Source organism: Rutidosis leptorrhynchoides, chromosome 11 (genome assembly GCF_046630445.1).
Source record: "Rutidosis leptorrhynchoides isolate AG116_Rl617_1_P2 chromosome 11, CSIRO_AGI_Rlap_v1, whole genome shotgun sequence".
Lineage (NCBI taxonomy): Eukaryota > Viridiplantae > Streptophyta > Magnoliopsida > Asterales > Asteraceae > Rutidosis > Rutidosis leptorrhynchoides.
The window spans coordinates 384,216,362-384,235,070 of record NC_092343.1 but is presented as its reverse complement, the minus strand read 5'-3'; the positions used below and the strand labels follow the sequence as shown (position 1 = coordinate 384,235,070).

Genomic DNA, 18,709 nt, shown 5'->3' with positions numbered 1-18,709 from the left:
TTACCACTAGTATAAGTAATATTATCATTATTATTATTAACATGATTATCATTATTAATATTATTATTATTATCATTATTATGATTATTTTTACTAAAATTAATATTTTGTCTTCAGTAAAACTATCAATATTATCAGTATTATATATATATATATATCACTACGTTTATGAAAATAAAAGTTTTAAAGATATTATTAAGGTTATAAGTACGTTTTAATCATATTAACAATATTTATATAAATATTCATATATATAACAAATTAAGATTTTTATTAAAGCACTAACCATATATATATATATATATATATTAATATAACTATATTAATATTAAACATTTTGAATATATATATATATATATACACACACACAAATTAAATATATAATATATAATGTAATGTATAATATATAAATTAGTTCAATTACGATTATACATTTTAATATATATATGAATGATATAGGTTTGTGAATCCAAGGCCAATCCTGCATTGTTCAGTTTCATCGTATGAATATTTTTACTACAAAATATTGTAGAGTGAGTTCATTTGATTCCCTTTTACTCTTTTACAATATATTTTTGGGACTGAGAATACATGCGCAACTTTTATAAATGTTTTGACGAAATAGACACAAGTACTTAAAAACATTCTACGAATGAGTTATTATGAGTACACCGGATATCACCCCTTTTAGTCTGGTAATCTAAGAATTAGGAAACCGAGCTCCTAATTGACGCGAATCCTAAAGATAGATCTATGGGCACTAACGAGCCCCAGTCAGAGAATTTGAACTGCTTTAGTACTTCGAAATAGATATAAAACTGCCAGCTTTAAAAGATATGATCTGTTTATGAGGTGTACACAACCATCATATTTAAAAGAGTGGTCTGATTGTATGTCTTTGCATGACCGTGCGAAATGCCGGTATGCGGGGGATATTCTATATGCATCTTGTTAAGGTCGATTACCAGGTGTTTGTAGTTCGCATGAATGACTTTTATCTCTATGCCATGCGAAATGCCTGATATGAGATTATGTTTATGAAAGATATTAAAAATCGCGAGGCAACCTACGGGGGAGAAAAGGATACGAACCTACTCTGCTAAGCATTATGAAATATGGTTTCGTACACGAGATAGGTGTACTGTATTTAAATCTTGTGGTCTATTAAAATGATAAATTTTATTGTTTTATGATAAACCTATGAACTCACCAACCTTTTGGTTGACACTTGAAAGCATGTTTATTCTCAGGTATGAAAGAAATCTCCTGTTGTGCATTTGCTCATTCTAGAGATATTATTTGGAGTCATTCATGACATATTTCAAAAGACGTTGCATTTGAGTCATTGAGTTCATCAAGATTATTACTAAGTCAATTATAGTTGGATATATTTGAAGTGGTATGCATGCCGTCAACTTTCGATGTAATGAAAGTCTGTCTTTTAAAAACGAATGTAATGTTTGTAAAATGTATCATATAGAGGTCAAGTACCTCGCGATGTAACCAAATGTAATGTATTCGTCCAGATGGATTAGGACGGGTCATGAAAGTTGGTATCAGAGCGGTGGTCTTAGTGAACCAGGTCTTGCATTAGTGTGTCTAACTGATAGTTGTTAGGATGCATTAGTGAGTCTGGACTTCGACCGTGTCTGCATGTCAAAAGTTTTGCTTATCATTTCTAGTCGAAAATCATCTACTTATCATCCGTAGGAAATTACCTACTTATCATTCTTACTCTAGACACATCTTACTTTAATAATTGCATGAATAGTGTATAGACAAAATTCATATCTTATCGTATCTGTTACTACTACCTTTGCCTGACAGCTTTCGAAATTTTCTCTGTAATCTATGAAATCTTTTGCTCTATATATATAGATATTCTATGTAATTAGAATACCATTCGATAACCGAAAATCATTTTATATCGAAAAATCCTTTATTCAATCGTACGAAATGGAGCTCGTCACTAGTTCAAGTCCCTCGGATTCCGACATGGATGTTCACCTAAGCTCCGAAAGCAGCGTCACCAGAATGAATCAACCAAATCAGCCATCCCCAATTCATCTGATGAGTTCGTAGTCGACATAATCAATGGAGACGCGAAGAAGACGATTCCTTCCACCAACCGAATTCACCTCTTGGTGAAGAACCTGTAGCACTTACCGGCGAACCTATCCGAAACACCATTTTTAGCCTCATTTCCAGGGTAACTCGACACGATTATATTCTATCCACAATTCTAAACCTTATTCATCCACTCGTTCCGACTGACAATCATTTCGAGGTAATAGAAGAAGTCAACGAACTTTGCGCTCGAGTAATTAATTTGGAAAATATGGTGCAAAACTTACCAGCTTCAGCAACATCACCGGCACCAACAGTACCACCAACAACCCAAGTTTTAACATCACATGCCTCAACATTTCATTCTGTACCTCGAGTATAATCATCGTTCTACATGACGTTCTACATCATTTATCTTCATTCGATATGGCGAGTATGTAATCTCTAACGTTTTAGAGATTATATATTCTTGTTCTAACGGTAAATCAAATGAGTTTAATATCATATCGACTCATTAAATCCATGGTTACATCTGAATAAAATATATATGTATATATGTTTTCATAAAGATTGTAATTAAAAATTCTTTTATACAAACTGTTAATGGTGAAAATATTTTAACGGGTAGGTAACACCCGAGGAATATTTAAATTTCACATTAATAAGTTACACTGTACATTCTTCGAATCTGATTCAATAGTCATTTACTATCCTACTTACATCCATAGATATACAAATTCGTTCACCACAGAATAACCATTTTCATTCAATCTCATATTTGGATTTTGACCTATCAAAACCCAATAAGTGGCATAATGAAGAAAACATTGGACACAATAAAATTTGTTAGAAACAAAAAAATTGACTATGAGAAAATTGGTTAAGAATTCACGCTAACTGTTTTCAGCTAACTGTTCCTAGCTAACTGATTACATTTATTTATCGCAATTTTAATTATCGTCATTTAATTTCTGTTATTTTTTTTACGCACTTTAAATATCGGGACACGTATACAAGGTTTTGACATATCATATCGACGCATCTATATATATTATTTGGAATAACCATAGACACTCTATATGCCGTAATGCTCGAGTTCGCTATACAGGGTTGAGGTTGATTCTATAATAATATATATACTTTGAGTTGTGATCGAGTCTGAGACATGTACAAGGGTCACGATACGTATTAATTAATTCGAATATTATAAACTATATATGAATTATTGAATTAGTAACTGTGGACTGCTAACTGTGGACTACCAACATTGGACAATTAAAATGAATTAAAATATTGATTATAACATATGAAACTAAACAATTCTTCAAGTTTGCCACTTAATTTTATCTTAAACCTCAATTGTATCTTGACGATTACAATCTGCGTTCAAACCTTTCATGATTCTTGAAAACACCTCAATCGAGAGGATGAACCAACCGCACTTCATCTACGGAAGAAAAGATTGATGCATATAGTTATGCACCTGAAAACACTCGGAACCTGAGTAAAATTTTAACACGTAGCTGTGCTAGCTTCTTTGGCGTTGTTATTACCAAAAATAATTTTGCAATTCCTTTTCAAATTAGCCAATTTTTTCACAGCTCCAGCAAATCAACATCGATCTTTCATTCGAATAAGTCTTATTATAACTTTGGTATATACATTTGCCCCTTCGTCATCATTACCGAAGAACCCTTTATATCCCACCACATTAGCAGTAAACTTACCAGCAACTTCATTACTCATTGACTTAAACCTCTCCGAAGAATCATTATATTGTTCGTTAAAACCTATTCATATACTCATCCGTATCTTGTAACGAGAATTACCGTATCAATTACCGAGAATTAACAACCAGTATTTTGAATCTCGCAGCGTTTCTACATCAATAGTTATATGTATACATATAACATTTACCTCTTAGAATTATGATCTTCCATTCTGAAAATTCTGAAAAATTACCCAGCCTACGAATCAATACATTGAACTTTGAAAAAGCTGATGAAGCAGTGAAAACTGAAGACTGCATTGACAGTCAAAAGTTTAATGATAAAGAATGGAGTGTTGGAAACACTCAATGAAAAATTTGTACTGGAATGAGCAAACCATGAAGGAGGCTGTGGACAAATCACATAGACAAAACATGCCTTCAAAGAATCCAAATGATTCAGTATCTGCTGAAGTCATTAGCGAATACCTTGCTCCTGATTCTAAACATTTACGGACAAATCTTCATCATCATCCATCGATATTAGAAAATTCTGAGATATCATCGTATCTTTCATTATAAATATCCTCGATATTTTTGAAGATATTTTCATAACTATTCTGATCCGATATTAATTACCTCTCCGCATTATCTGTATTACATCATAAAAGAAACTGTTTTAGTTTCTAAATTTCTGGAAAATTCAAGTCTTGAATGTTTTTGAAGTAGTGTTGGAAACTGATGCATGAGTTAGTATAATATAATGACACTTGATCAACGTGATTATATTACAGTAAGTCATGCTGAGTTTCTAATGAAACGTGATGATTTACAGACCATAACGTCATCATGTACCATGTTACACGACTCTTACATTCTATCTATTATATAAACATATCAAGAACATAATAACTTGATAGTTCTATCTTTTCTCTTGAATTCTGGTAATTTAACCAATCAAGATCGTGCTATTACAATCTCTCTCTTAAAACGTTAGTCATGTTCATTTGAAACTTCATACCTACGAATTTTGGACCATTATTCACTTGACTTAAAGTCGGGAGGAGAAAACAAAAGTATGGAACTCCAAACTATAAAGGAAACGAAGGGAGTGAATTTATAGTGAAATATCCGACAGATCAATCAAAACAGATTATCGCATTTAACCGAAGAAGATCCTATTTTCTTAATTATCGGAGAATCAAATCTTATTACGAAAATTTTCTCTAAACCCCTTGAATTTTGAAAATCAACCGTGACTATGTCATCGGTTAAGACGAACCTGCACTTACTCATTTCACTCTTTTGTGATTGCTTCACTCGTACTCTTCACAAAATCAAATGATTTTATCTATATTACTCAATGATGATAAAATTCTAAATTTCAGCTTGTATGCGTCATGAAAACATACTTATTGTCAGCCATGACCATTCCAATTAAATTTCGGGACGAAATTTCTTTAACGGGTAGGTACTGTGACGGCCCAGAAATTTTTGACCAAATTTAAACTTAATCTTTATATGATATCGAGACGATAAGCAAAGTCTGTAATGTTGAGTCTAAAGATTTTGAAACAGTTTACATGGATTCATTGAACCTTTGACTACATCCGACGATTCACGAACAATTGTGTGTATATATATATATATATATATATATATATATATATATATATATATATATATATATATATATATATATATATATATATATCAAAATAAATGTAAGGATTTATATATAATATATTGAGTTAATAAAATACAATTTACTCATTAGAATTATAGATGTAAAAATGATATACATAATGACTAGGTTGTTCCTTATACGAATCCATGTATAAACATATATATGATTTTCATGAATAGTTATTATTATATGTATATTTTAATATATATATATATATATATATATATATATATATATATATATATATATATATATATATATATATATATATATAGTGTATAAATATTCAATGATATTATGTAGCTAATAAACATTATGAAAGTAATGAATTTTAATATTAATATATTAAGGGTAATTACAAGTTAAAATATAATTATTATATTAATATTACTGTTACTATTACTTGCATTATTATTAAAATAAATATTAATATTAATATTAAAATCAGTATTATTAATATTCCTATATATAATACTTAGAAATGAAATTTGATACATTTTATTTGTTATAATATTATTAATACTAATATTATTGTTATCATTATTAATATCATTATTATTATAAATAGTAGACGAATTATAATTGTGATTATTATCGTAGTTATCATTATTATCAATTAATATTGAACTTATTATTATCATTTTTTTTGTATTTATCAATATTATTATTATTATTATTATTATTATTATTATTATTATTATTATTATTATCAATATCAATATAATTAAATGTAGTTACAAGCTAAAATATAGTTATTATGTTAATTTTGTTAATATTACCTTTATCATTAAAATAAATATTAATAGTAATAATAATACCAGTATTATGAATGTTATTAATTAAGATATATATATATATAATATATATATATATATATATATATATATATATATATATATATATATATATATATATATATATATATATATATATATATATATATATAATTTGATATATAATTATTATTACTGATATAATAATAATAATAATAATAATCATTATTATTATTATTATTATTATTATTATTATTATTAATATACTTAGTATTATTATTATTATCATTAATAATATTATTGTTATCATTTTCACTATTATTATAGTTACTTATTACTATTATTATTATTGTAAATATTTGTATTATTATTAATAATAATATCTATATTATTGTTATTAATAATAACTATTAACTTATATTAATCACCTATTAGTTTATACAGATAATGAACCAATCTGTTCCACATCGTTATCCAATCTGTAGCAAATTGATTCCTCTAGTACAAATTAGATTTTAATCACAGGAATCAAACAAGGATCAGTTAGAGGTCTGTATCACCTTTATTTTTTTTTTCTGACCTTGTCTGATTGAATAATAACTGGTCGACTCAATGCCACTACAAATCAATTGAATTACTCAACATTATTTATCCAGACATCCAAAATATCCATACTCCTTAGCAATTAAAATTATTACGGCTGAAAATTTATTGAAATTAACAGAAAATTTATTAAAAACTCAGTCGTACCCCTGTTTTTGTACCTTTTAATCAATCCTTCGGGTTCTAAACAATTTCCAAAATGTAATAATGTAGGGTTGTTAGAAATTGTCTATTCAAATTATCTGGAAAGATTCAAGTTCCAATTTTTGATATTGAAGTCGAATTTTCAAGTCAAACTTAGTTCTTAAAAAGTCAACAGTTTTGTTCATTATAAAATTCGAAGTCTAGTCGGTGTTTCAGGTTCAATTGATGGTTCAAACAGATTCTAAGAAGGACTGTGAACATTTTTCATGTAGAAAGTTTGGTCGATAACAGTCTCCAATCCAATATCACGATTGGAGTTCTTTGTTTTTTTTTTTTTTTTTAAACTGTGTCTATTATTTTTTGTTTCTGTTTGAATTAATCCCTATCACCATTTATTATTATTAATATTGTTAGTGTTATAATTATTATTATTATTATTATTATTAATATCATACTTATATTTATATTTATAAATATTAGAAACATTATGATTATTAATATTTTTATAAGTATTATTATTATTATTATTATTATTATTATTATAAATTTTATCATTTAAATATTATTACTATTATGATTATTATTATTAGTATTATTATTATTATTATTATCATTATTGTTATTATTATTAGAATTATAATTATTAAGATTATTATTACTAGTATAAGTATTATGATGGAAACTTCATTTATTATTATTATTATTATTATTATTATTATTATTATTATTATTATTATTATTATTATTATTATTATTATTATTATTATTATTATTATTATTATTATTATTATGACTATAGTTACAAATAAGATTTTTAGTATTATTAATGCTATTACTAATAATAATATTATCATTCAGAGTATAAATTTTACCATTTTACCACTAGTATAAGTAATATTATCATTATTATTATTAACATAATTATCATTATTAATATTATTATTATTATTATCATTATTATGATTATTTTTACTAAAATTAATATTTTGTCTTCAGTAAAACTATCAATATTATCAGTATTATATATATATATATATATATATATATATATATATATATATATATATATATATATATATATATATATATATATATATATATATATATATATATATATATATATATATATATATATATTAATTATTATAAATTAAAATATTATATGAGTTAATTAATTATGTAAATAAAATAATATACGATATATATATATATATATATATATATATATATATATATATATATATATATATATATATATTAATATCGTATATTATTTTATTTACATAATTAATTAACTCATATAATATTTTAATTTATAATAATTAATATATATATATATTTTATATATATATATATATATACGTTTATGAAAATAAAAGTTTTAAAGATATTATTATGGTTATAAGTACGTTTTAATCATATTAACAATATTTATATAAATATTCATATATATAACAAATTAAGATTTTTATTAATGTACTAACCATATATATATATATATATATATATATATATATATATATATATATATATATATATATATATATATATATATATATATATTAATATAACTATGTTAATATTAAACATTTTGAATATATATATATATATATATATATATATATATATATATATATATATATATACACACACAAATTAAATATATAATATATAATGTAATGTATAATATATAAGTTTGTTCAATTACGATTATACATTTTAATTTATATATATGAATGATATAGGTTCGTGAATCCAAGGCTAATCCTGCATTGTTCAGTTTCGTCGTATGAATATTTTTACTACAAAATATTATAGAGTGAGTTCATTTGATTCCCTTTTACTCTTTTACAATATATTTTTGAGACTGAGAATACATGCGCAAACTTTTATAAATGTTTTGACGAAATAGACACAAGTACTTAAAAACATTCTACGAATGAGTTATTATGAGTACACCGGATATCACCCCTTTTAGTCTGGTAATCTAAGAATTAGGAAACCGAGCTCCTAATTGACGTGAATCCTAAAGATAGATCTATGGGCACTAACGAGCCCCAGTCAGAGAATTTGAACTGCTTTAGTACTTCGAAATAGGTATACAACCGCCAGCTTTAAAAGATATGATCTGTTTGTGAGGTGTACACAACCATCATATTTAAAAGAGTGGCCTGATTGTATATCTTTGCATGACCGTGCGAAATGCCGGTATGCGGGGGATATTCTATATGCATCTTGTTAAGGTCGATTACCAGGTGTTTGTAGTTCGTATGAATGACTTTTATCTCTATGCCGTGCGAAATGCCTGATATGAGATTATGTTTATGAAAGATATTAAAAATCGCGAGGCAACCTACGGGGGAGAAAAGGATACGAACCTACTCTGCTAAGCATTATGAAATATGGTTTCGTACATGAGATAGGTGTACTGTATTTAAATATTGTGGTCTATTAAAATGATGAATTGTATTGTTTTATGATAAACCTATGAACTCACCAACCTTTTGGTTGACAATTGAAAGCATGCTTATTCTCATGTATGAAAGAAATCTTCCGATGTGCATTTGCTCATTCTAGAGATATTATTTGGAGTCATTCATGACATATTTCAAAAGACGTTGCATTCGAGTCATTGAGTTCATCAAGATTATTACTAAGTCAATTATAGTTGGATATATTATGAAGTGGTATGCATGCCGTCAACTTTCGATGTAATGAAAGTTTGTCTTTTAAAAACGAATGCAATGTTTGTAAAATGTATCATATAGGGGTCAAGTACCTCGCGATGTAACCAAATGTAATGTATTCGTCCAGATGGATTAGGATGGGTCATGAAAATGTTTGCGATTTGTTAGTATTAGAAATGTTTATTGCCATGATTTGTGAGTAGTTACTTGATTGTTTGTCATGATTTAATAATGTTAGTTAGCAAATCGTTTCGTATTCACTTTCTGTCCATGATTTTAAATGTCACTAAATTATCGTTCTTCCACCAATAAACCTGATTAAAACCAATTAACAAAGGCGTCAAACAAAAGAATAATTAATTATCCGTGTCTATACATTGGTCAAGGTAAGAATCCATCGAAAATACTATAGAGTACATGGTGAATTACCGCGGAACCAGATAAAGACATTGATCAAGTGTATAAGACTTGAGGAAATACTGCTACAATAGTACAATATAGTGTCAATGTACTATAGGATCAATTAAGCACGGTCAAGGTTCCAAACTTTGGAATCACTATAAGTGTAGTACATTACGGAAACTCTTTAGGAGAAGTACATTCTAGAAAACACTGCAAGTGAAGTACATGGTGGATAAATAAGGGATTTATTGGATAGACTTAACTAAGGGCTGGTTTAAATCATAAATGTGAATTTAATAAACTACAATACTAAATTAGTTCATAAATCTTTAAGGAAGACTCGGAATATTTAAGAGTTCTAGTTTGTCTATACACCTTTAGATTTTACTCAAACCATTGATTGAAAGGGATTCAAAATACAATCATAGCCACCCACTTGGGTGATATACCAAAGTGTTTAGAAAGGTTGGATATTATATGAATATGACTATGCTACTTATTCGAGTGCCAGAGGTATGCTTTGCATCTAAGAGGACTGGTTATATCCTTAACCAAATAAGCGTCGGGAGTTGAGCATATTCTATCCGATCAGAATTACGATAACTTAGTTACTCGTGACATGCTAATTGAGAAATCGGTTAGTAGAGAACCTAGTGTTTGCACCAAGGTATATCTATCCAAGAAGTACCTCAAAATGATCTCGACACTATGTTACTATAAATCATGGTGAATCACATCTTCTCTGTCCTAAGTTGTTGCAAGATAGCTAGCTTACTTTAATTATATTTCTTTAGTATTTTACATATACATATAAAGGCAAATCATCCCAACTATAACCCTTACACAATTTGATAACCAAATTAGTGGTGTCTAGAAACACTAGTACTCGGACTTGGTTGTTGAATTTTTTTAATAGTCGCATATTTATTGGGAATAAAAAGATCTTGCCTCTCCGGTATTTCTTCCTGGCCATTTAGTTTGGATACTAAACTATGTGCAAACTCCCATCTTGATTACTAAATTATCTGAAGAAAGCTTCGTATCAAATTCGACAGTTCTGTTATATTTGCCCTTGTAACCCATAGGAAGGATGAACAGAATTAGGCCCATCACATATAAATAAAATAATTAGCATCCTTTTGAGACTCGTTTAGTCAACCTCGTTATACGACAAACATAGCCGAAGTTATGATCGCTCAATATCTTTTGCCATTGGTATTCGTAAATAATTTCTTTTGTACAAATTTGTGACACACAAATAAAAGTTATCTAAACACACGATTGATGTTTTCTCGCTCATTTGCAAATACTCGTCGAACATACAAGCGTTGTATCGTACGTCAGTTGACGCAACGCGGATGTGCACTTTTCCAAGACATTAAAACCTTGACGACCAAGTGTGTCGGTCTTTTGTTTAAGAAAATTCAAAGTGCTCGGGTAAAGGATTAAGAGAGCATTCAGAAATACCTTGTTCGATACAAAGAAATAATTGGGTATGCATTCTAAAACGTCTGTAAAACTTATCAGGAGGAAACCTAACCTCCTCGGCAAAGTAGTCATCCCATAGACGTTGTGCTGCACCTTCATGATCTCTATGAATATATATTCGGGGTTCTCGTGGGGGGTCTCTCACCTGTACCTTCATTGGTCAGCTTCTAGATCCAGCTTTTTAGCGTACGATTGCATTAAATGAAACAATAGTTCTCCGTTCGACGAATCATCGACAATAGCTAAAAGACCATTCATGTTGAGTGATGTTTATATAAAATAAATGAAAGAATTATAAAATAGTTTAGATGCGAGAGTTAAGTTTGGTGTGATAAAATTTTGATGAATGTGGTGATGTATATATAGACAAAAAATTTAGTTGGTTTTGTTTAGATTATATATATATATTTTTATGAAATAACCATTGGTAAATATATTCGTTAGATTATTTTTTTTAAAAACTTTAAACGTAAACGAATGGAACCAGTACCATAGCACAATGTGTCCAATACGCTTGAAATCATCTTTGATTGTTGGCCAGCATGCTTTGATACGGGACCCTTCAACACGCCGCACTACATCCATGTTGAAGAAAAAAATCCCTCCCGTGTTGTAATAGGCTTAAGTGTGTGAACAAAATATTGTGTGATTATATCTTTTCTCTTAATAGGATATAATTATAAGCTAAAGCACAAATGGTTATCCCGAGTCACTAGGCACCGAGTCACTAATCATTTAACATAAACAAAGGTCAGGCATCGCCATCTGGTCAGGGTACACAGTTTCAGCACACTTCCATCACGACAACACCAATGAAGGAAAAGTTGCACATCGTCAAGACAACGCCATGACAGAACCTTCCACGTCAAGACAACGACATGACGGGAATCACTAAGTGCCCACATTGTCACAAATAGTCACTTAGACTAAATACCGACTATAAGACGCAGTCTAAACATAACATATCACTGATCACTAATCACTATACTTATCACTGTATAATCATATCCGAAATGATAGTCTCACTCACCTGAAAGCACAAGAACTCAGTTGTCTTATATCACTAAGCCTTCACCTTTCCGTTTATCATATGAAAACATCATATACAAAGTTAGTATATTGTTCTATACACCACTGGACACTCGGCAATATAATGGCTTAGAAATAACACAAAATGGAACAACACCTCAATTGATACACATCCATATGGATCCGACCCTATCCGTACGGATACAGGTCTATCCGTACGGGTATAACACTATCCGTACAGATAAAACATGGTTTGTATCTGTACGGTTACACTTGTATATGTACGTATGCAACCCAACCGTACGGTTGCAATCTGCATCCGCACAGATGCAGTTCATCTGCAGCAGCAGCAGATTCACGAGGGTTTCACTCCAATTCTCGCTTTTTGACACTTTTTGACACCAAAACTCACTAGGAACTCATGCACAAGTTATAGGTAAATGTTTTCTAGCATAAAATTGACACCAACAACACCATAAATCAAGATTTGATCCCAAACCCACCTAAAACCACATTTCATCCAAAACACAATTAAACACAGATTGAAGCTATGAAATCTACATGTACATACCTTGTTTGACTTATTGAAATCACTAGGAATTGATTAGACCACACTGTAAAGCACAAAACAAGAATCAAAGGTTCAAGGGTTTATGGGATTCCACTGTATATGTATGTGAAGAAAGTTTCCTGAAAAGGAAATTTAAAAGAGAAGCAAGAGATTTTTAAGGCAAAGAGGTTTCTTCACATGAAGGAAATCTCTTCCCTGTAACACACATATATTTACCAGTTATTGGAAACACAATGTACCGCATTAGGCAGCCCTAATGAAGTCCAAATCACATAATGAGATATGTTCTATGACTCATGTATGGTTGCATCTTCCTAGATGCACATAACTCTCATAGGTACGTATGCCCGCACTATCTCGTTTTAATGAGCTTTCCTGGCCGGAGGTCCTTTAGGAAGCAATCTCTTGGCTCTTGAGTAGAAGGAGGGACGATCTTATCTAGTTGCGGGTTCTATACCCGCGGGTGGAGTAGTGACTTCCCTCTAATATAGAGTTCGAGGAATGATTGTTTACACTCCACCTGCCCATACCCTACATTCGTGAGATTGTGTATTGTTGTTGTTGTTGTTGTTGTTGTTGTTGTTCTGTGACTCATGTCACAAAACACAGTTTTACCCATACATAAATAATTATTAATACACTAATTATTACTACAAATATCATTTATTACTAGACCTGATTCGAAGTTGTTACAATAATACAACTGGTTAATGCATAAATATAGAGAATCTATCAAAAATTTAAGTGAAAATATTATCTCCCATTTAAATAAGTCATCTATAAGATCAAATATATCCGTGAGATGATTTGGAGCAAAGTAACGGAAGGCAACGCTCATTATAGCGGCGTTAGAAACTGACAGTCGTCAGCGTCAGTCAATAAATTGACGAATTTGATTTGGAGCGTTGGACATGTTTCAGCCAATCACAATTCAGCATACTTTTAATATATTTATTTAATTTATTTTACCTACTCCATTTTCAATCAGATTTTACCACATAACCTCACCAATATTTGACACAAAAACTTTGCCTCTTGGGTTAACGAAAGTTAAATATCAACCTTGTCACATCACCAAAAAGTACACCATCTGCCTGTAACGTCACTTACATGGCTAAAAATTGTCTAAATTTATTATTAGACCCTAGTTTAGAAATCAAGAATAATTTAAAATTTGTGTTCGGAGGTCACTTGAATTTATCATTTTATCATTCAAATTAACAAATATCAAATCGGAATAACAAATAATCGAAAAAATGTAAAAACGTATTTAAAATGTTTTAATAGTGGCTTATTGATTATTGATGTTGATTTGTTGTTATGTGGAAGTTCATGCAACTAAATTAAGAAACCATGATATATTTTGTTTGATTGTCTCATATATAGATTTAAGTATCGACCATTTCGGTGAAGATTCACAAGCAATATGTCATACATGCGTAACATATCTTAAACTATTGTATTACTTAAACACAATTGGTCATTTGCCGTATTCTGGAAAACAAATTTATAATAGATAAATAATTTAATGCGAGTCTAACAAAGCATCTAAACAAGAAAATTTATGAAAATCCTCTTGTATTCCCTTTTGTATCTATCTATTATACATAACATTCAAACACATATATACACATTCTTCTTAACCTTAATCATGTCTAGCTTAAAACCATATATGGAAACCACCGTTTGTACAACTCGATCAACGATTAGAATCCCGTATTCTCGTTGGCCAAGACGAAGTTTTCAAGCGAAGCGCAACCATCTTGCAGTTGTATCCATATTAACACCGTCAACTTCAACTAACGACTTGAAAACGAACTCTACAACTAGTTATAATAGTATAAGTACTAGTACAACGAAGAATGCTTATAAAGACACGTGGATCGATCGTCTTGCCATTAATTACCTCTCAAAAACCGTTCAAGATACCGCTGGTTTGTTTGGTTACTTGCTTTAGTTCGCTCTGTTATATCTCAAAATAATAATCGTTATGTAATTTCTGGTTTCTTGCTAGGTTTTTCAATAAACGATTTGTTTATCTGTATATAAAAGAAAAAAAATCCCTTATTGTACATTTCATTTTGTAGATATTTTGCATCCAAATAGACTACAACTTAGATTTTGAAATATATGATCCATTAGACATATCTAAGTGTGAGATGGGATTGATTATTATGTTTATTTTTGTGACAAACTAATTCATTGCCTAGAGTTTAAGAGATATTGCATTTTATTAAGTTATATGTTGTTATATTTTTTTTTTATGTTTGAAAATCTAGGAGTGAAAAATGATGAGAGCGGGTATGATAGCTTGGTGGTGGCAGCGGGAGCTGTTTTTAAAAGCTTTGATCCGATCCAACAACGTCAAATTGTTGTAAAAGCACTCCAAAATGCTGTTCCTGCGCCTGTTGCGTTTCTGGCAAGTCCTATTTCATTGTTACATTATTGTCAGATAGCCGGTTTATACTTTATATAAGTACATGCGGATGTCGTGTTGCAGGCATCTGCATAAATTATTACTTATTCAAATTAATTAAATATATTTTTAAATCGAATTTAGTGTTGTAACATAATCCTTCTGTCCCATGTTAATGATTTCCAAACAAAAATTAAATAGTTTAAGAAATCGCATCATTAAACTGTACTTTTTCTTTACTTTACAATTTTATCACTTATTTTTTATTTATCTTTTTGTCTTATATGAAAAAATTAAGAGTATAAAGAAACTTTATCTTAGTATTATTAAATATTTATGAAATTGAACTATCAATATGAGACAGAGAGAATATCTAGTAGTTTAGCTTTTGTTGTTTCATTAAACAGATAAAAAGGTTGATGCCATCTTCCAAGTTTTCGAGGGAGTATTTCGCAGCATTCACAACCATATTCTTTCCATGGCTTGTCGGTCCATGTGAGGTACCCATTTTGACTCGCTAGCTATATAGTCATGTAATCTCAAGATATCCGGTTGGTCGAGTGCTAATATCTTTACAATAGGTCTAAATTGTTCAAATCCCACTAGCAGCCACATATATTAGGGTGGGGTCGGAAACGATCAAGGTTATATCCCGGTTAGACCGCGTATTTTGTTCTTCGGGTCGCCTGAACAAGGAAAATCTCTTAGAAAAAACGTCTCAGCTCGTGGTTGGAGTCCTAACATCCTCTCGAGAGGTCTCAGATTCAAACCTCACTATCAACATATCGCTAAGCAAAGGAATAAACGGTCCTGGGGTAACTTAGTTATGACGCGTACATCTGAGAAAAAATAATCTTCTTCCTGCTGAGAAATCTAATCTATTTGCCCGTTTATATAGTCATGTAAACGGTTGAAGTAATTTTCAGAGTTTTACAATGATACTCAGGAAATTTCCCCTTTAATTTACATGAATGCTTACTTTTTATTCCTTCTATAAAAGGTAAGAGAATCCGAGGTAATTGGAAGAAAAGAGAAAAATGTTGTACATATAACGAAATGCAGGTACTTCATTTTTACACTAGTTCCTTAAAAACTCATCTGTCATTTAAACAAATCTTTTATTTTAATGATTTCAATGTCGTTTTGGTTGATTTAGGTTTTTGGAATCGACAAATTGCGCAGGAATGTGCACCAATTTATGCAAGATACCATCACAAGAATTCATTAAGAACTCATTTGGCATCCCAATAAATATGGTTCCGAGTAAGTATAGTCATATTATACGATAAATATAATAATTCGCTTAGCTTAAAGTTTATAAATAAAGTTTTAATTGGATTGAAGAAATAATTAAAGGAAGGTGATTTGCAGATTTTGATGATATGAGTTGCGAGATGATATTTGGGCAGGAACCTCCGCCTTTCAAAGAAGATCCAGTATTCAAGCAGCCATGCTACAAACTATGTAAAACTCAAAAGCTTTTTTTATTTTTTTCACAAGGAAAAAAAGGGTATCACTAGTGACACATTCAGTAATATTCTTTTTTGTGACACCTTTAAAAGAGTCATAATATTTTTTAAAAGGTCAGATTTCAAAGTTATACTTCGTGAGGATTGAACTTACTCTCTTGTAAGCCTCCGACCACTAACTACCCCTTGGGGTTTAAAAGTCATTATATATTTATAATTAACATGTGATTAAAATTGTCTTTTAATAAAGTCTTTAACCTTATGTTATAGTTTAAGTGATAGTGGTCTGACATCTTTATTAGAGGTCAGAAGTTCGACTCCCGGGAACTACAACATTGTACACAAGGTTAACCTCTGACCTTGAAATACAATCAAGGTCGTCTTTTGCATATTACGTTGCCGGAGCAGCGGGAAGGGGGGTTGTACCGGCCATGCCCTTGGATTGGTCCGGGTTTCCTCCAGGGCAGCAGTTGGGGCAGGTTATAAAACTGTGGGAGATGATATCGTGGGTGGTTTAGTCCCTCTAGATGATCCCAAACTGCCGTTAAAAAAAATTAAGTCTTTAGCGAGATCACTCACAGAGGCGAAACTAGGATTTTTTTCACCGGGGGCAAAAAAAAAATTTAAACCGTAGCAATTTTTTTGGACAAAATTTGAAGATTTTGGGGCAGAAGTTGGAGATATTTGGGCAAAATTTGAAGATTTTGGGGCAAAAGTTGGAGAATTTGAGGCAAAATTTGAAGGTTTTGGGGTAAAATATGTAGGTTTGGGGGCAAAAAAAAAATCCACCGGGGGCAAAGTCAAAAAACCCAAAAATTTTACACTGAAAAAAAAATTCACTGGGGGCGGCCGCCCCCCTCTGCCCCTACACACTTTCGCCCCTGGCGAGATGGGCCTTTATAGTTACAAATAACACAATAAAACAAAGGAAAAAAAGTGTCACTAGGCAAACAAATGTCATTAAGAGGTCATATAGTGACGTAAAACTTTAGTCATTATGTGACACCATTCTTTAAGAGTATGTTATCAAAACACCATTTCACTCGCACTTTGTAAAAGTGTCAAAAGTATTGATATGGTTGGTTAGTAGTTTGGTAACGGGGGATATGTAACATAAAATGGAGGCTATGAGTTCGAGTCGAGTCTCATATCTCATTAACCATAAGTTACTTGATTTTCAACTCTTATGTTGTCTCTGAGACTAGTCGGTGCAGACCATCACACGGTTAAACCAGTTTTGTAGTGATATTTTACTAAGTGCCATAAAAAATGTGTCACTGCTTTTCTTGAAATGAATTTAGTATCCATTTATTCATTAGAAGCCTTGTACTTTCGTATATTAATGCAGTCATCTAATGTTATCTATGCAGGTAACGTGAAAAATAAACATGATGCAAATTGTGTCAACTAAAGACCTCACGAAGACATGACAAAATTTTTTTTGTGGTATTAATACCATATACGACCGTTAAATGTCCTTCATGTAAATGGTCTATACCTATTATCCATATATGGAAATATTAATATTATTTTTATGCAGTGTATGAAATATCAAATTGTAACTGTAATTCTATGTTATGGTTATTTAATTAAAATTGTAACTGTAATTCTTGATGCTCAAATTCGATATTCTAGGTTATGGTTATTTAATTAAAACCACATAAA

General features: G+C 30.1%; 1 protein-coding gene across 1 annotated transcript; it reads left to right on the top strand.

The window, feature by feature from the left end:
* Positions 1-14,831: 14,831 nt before the first annotated feature.
* LOC139876006 (beta-carotene isomerase D27, chloroplastic-like) lies at positions 14,832-18,455 on the top strand. Its single transcript, XM_071863305.1, has 7 exons — positions 14,832-15,093; positions 15,439-15,578; positions 15,983-16,075; positions 16,576-16,637; positions 16,732-16,838; positions 16,947-17,039; positions 18,415-18,455. The coding sequence occupies exons 1-7, from the start codon at positions 14,832-14,834 to the stop codon at positions 18,453-18,455; spliced, it is 798 nt and encodes a 265-aa protein (XP_071719406.1).
* The last annotated feature ends 254 nt before the right edge of the window (positions 18,456-18,709 follow it).

Coding starts and splice junctions, on each gene's coding strand:
- LOC139876006 (XM_071863305.1), top strand. CDS start 14,832: ATGGAAACCACCGTTTGTACAACTCGATCAACGATTAGAATCCCGTAT. Junction 16,076..16,575: donor GGCTTGTCGGTCCATGTGAG/GTACCCATTTTG, acceptor CTTCTATAAAAG/GTAAGAGAATCCGAGGTAAT. Junction 16,839..16,946: donor CCCAATAAATATGGTTCCGA/GTAAGTATAGTC, acceptor GGTGATTTGCAG/ATTTTGATGATATGAGTTGC.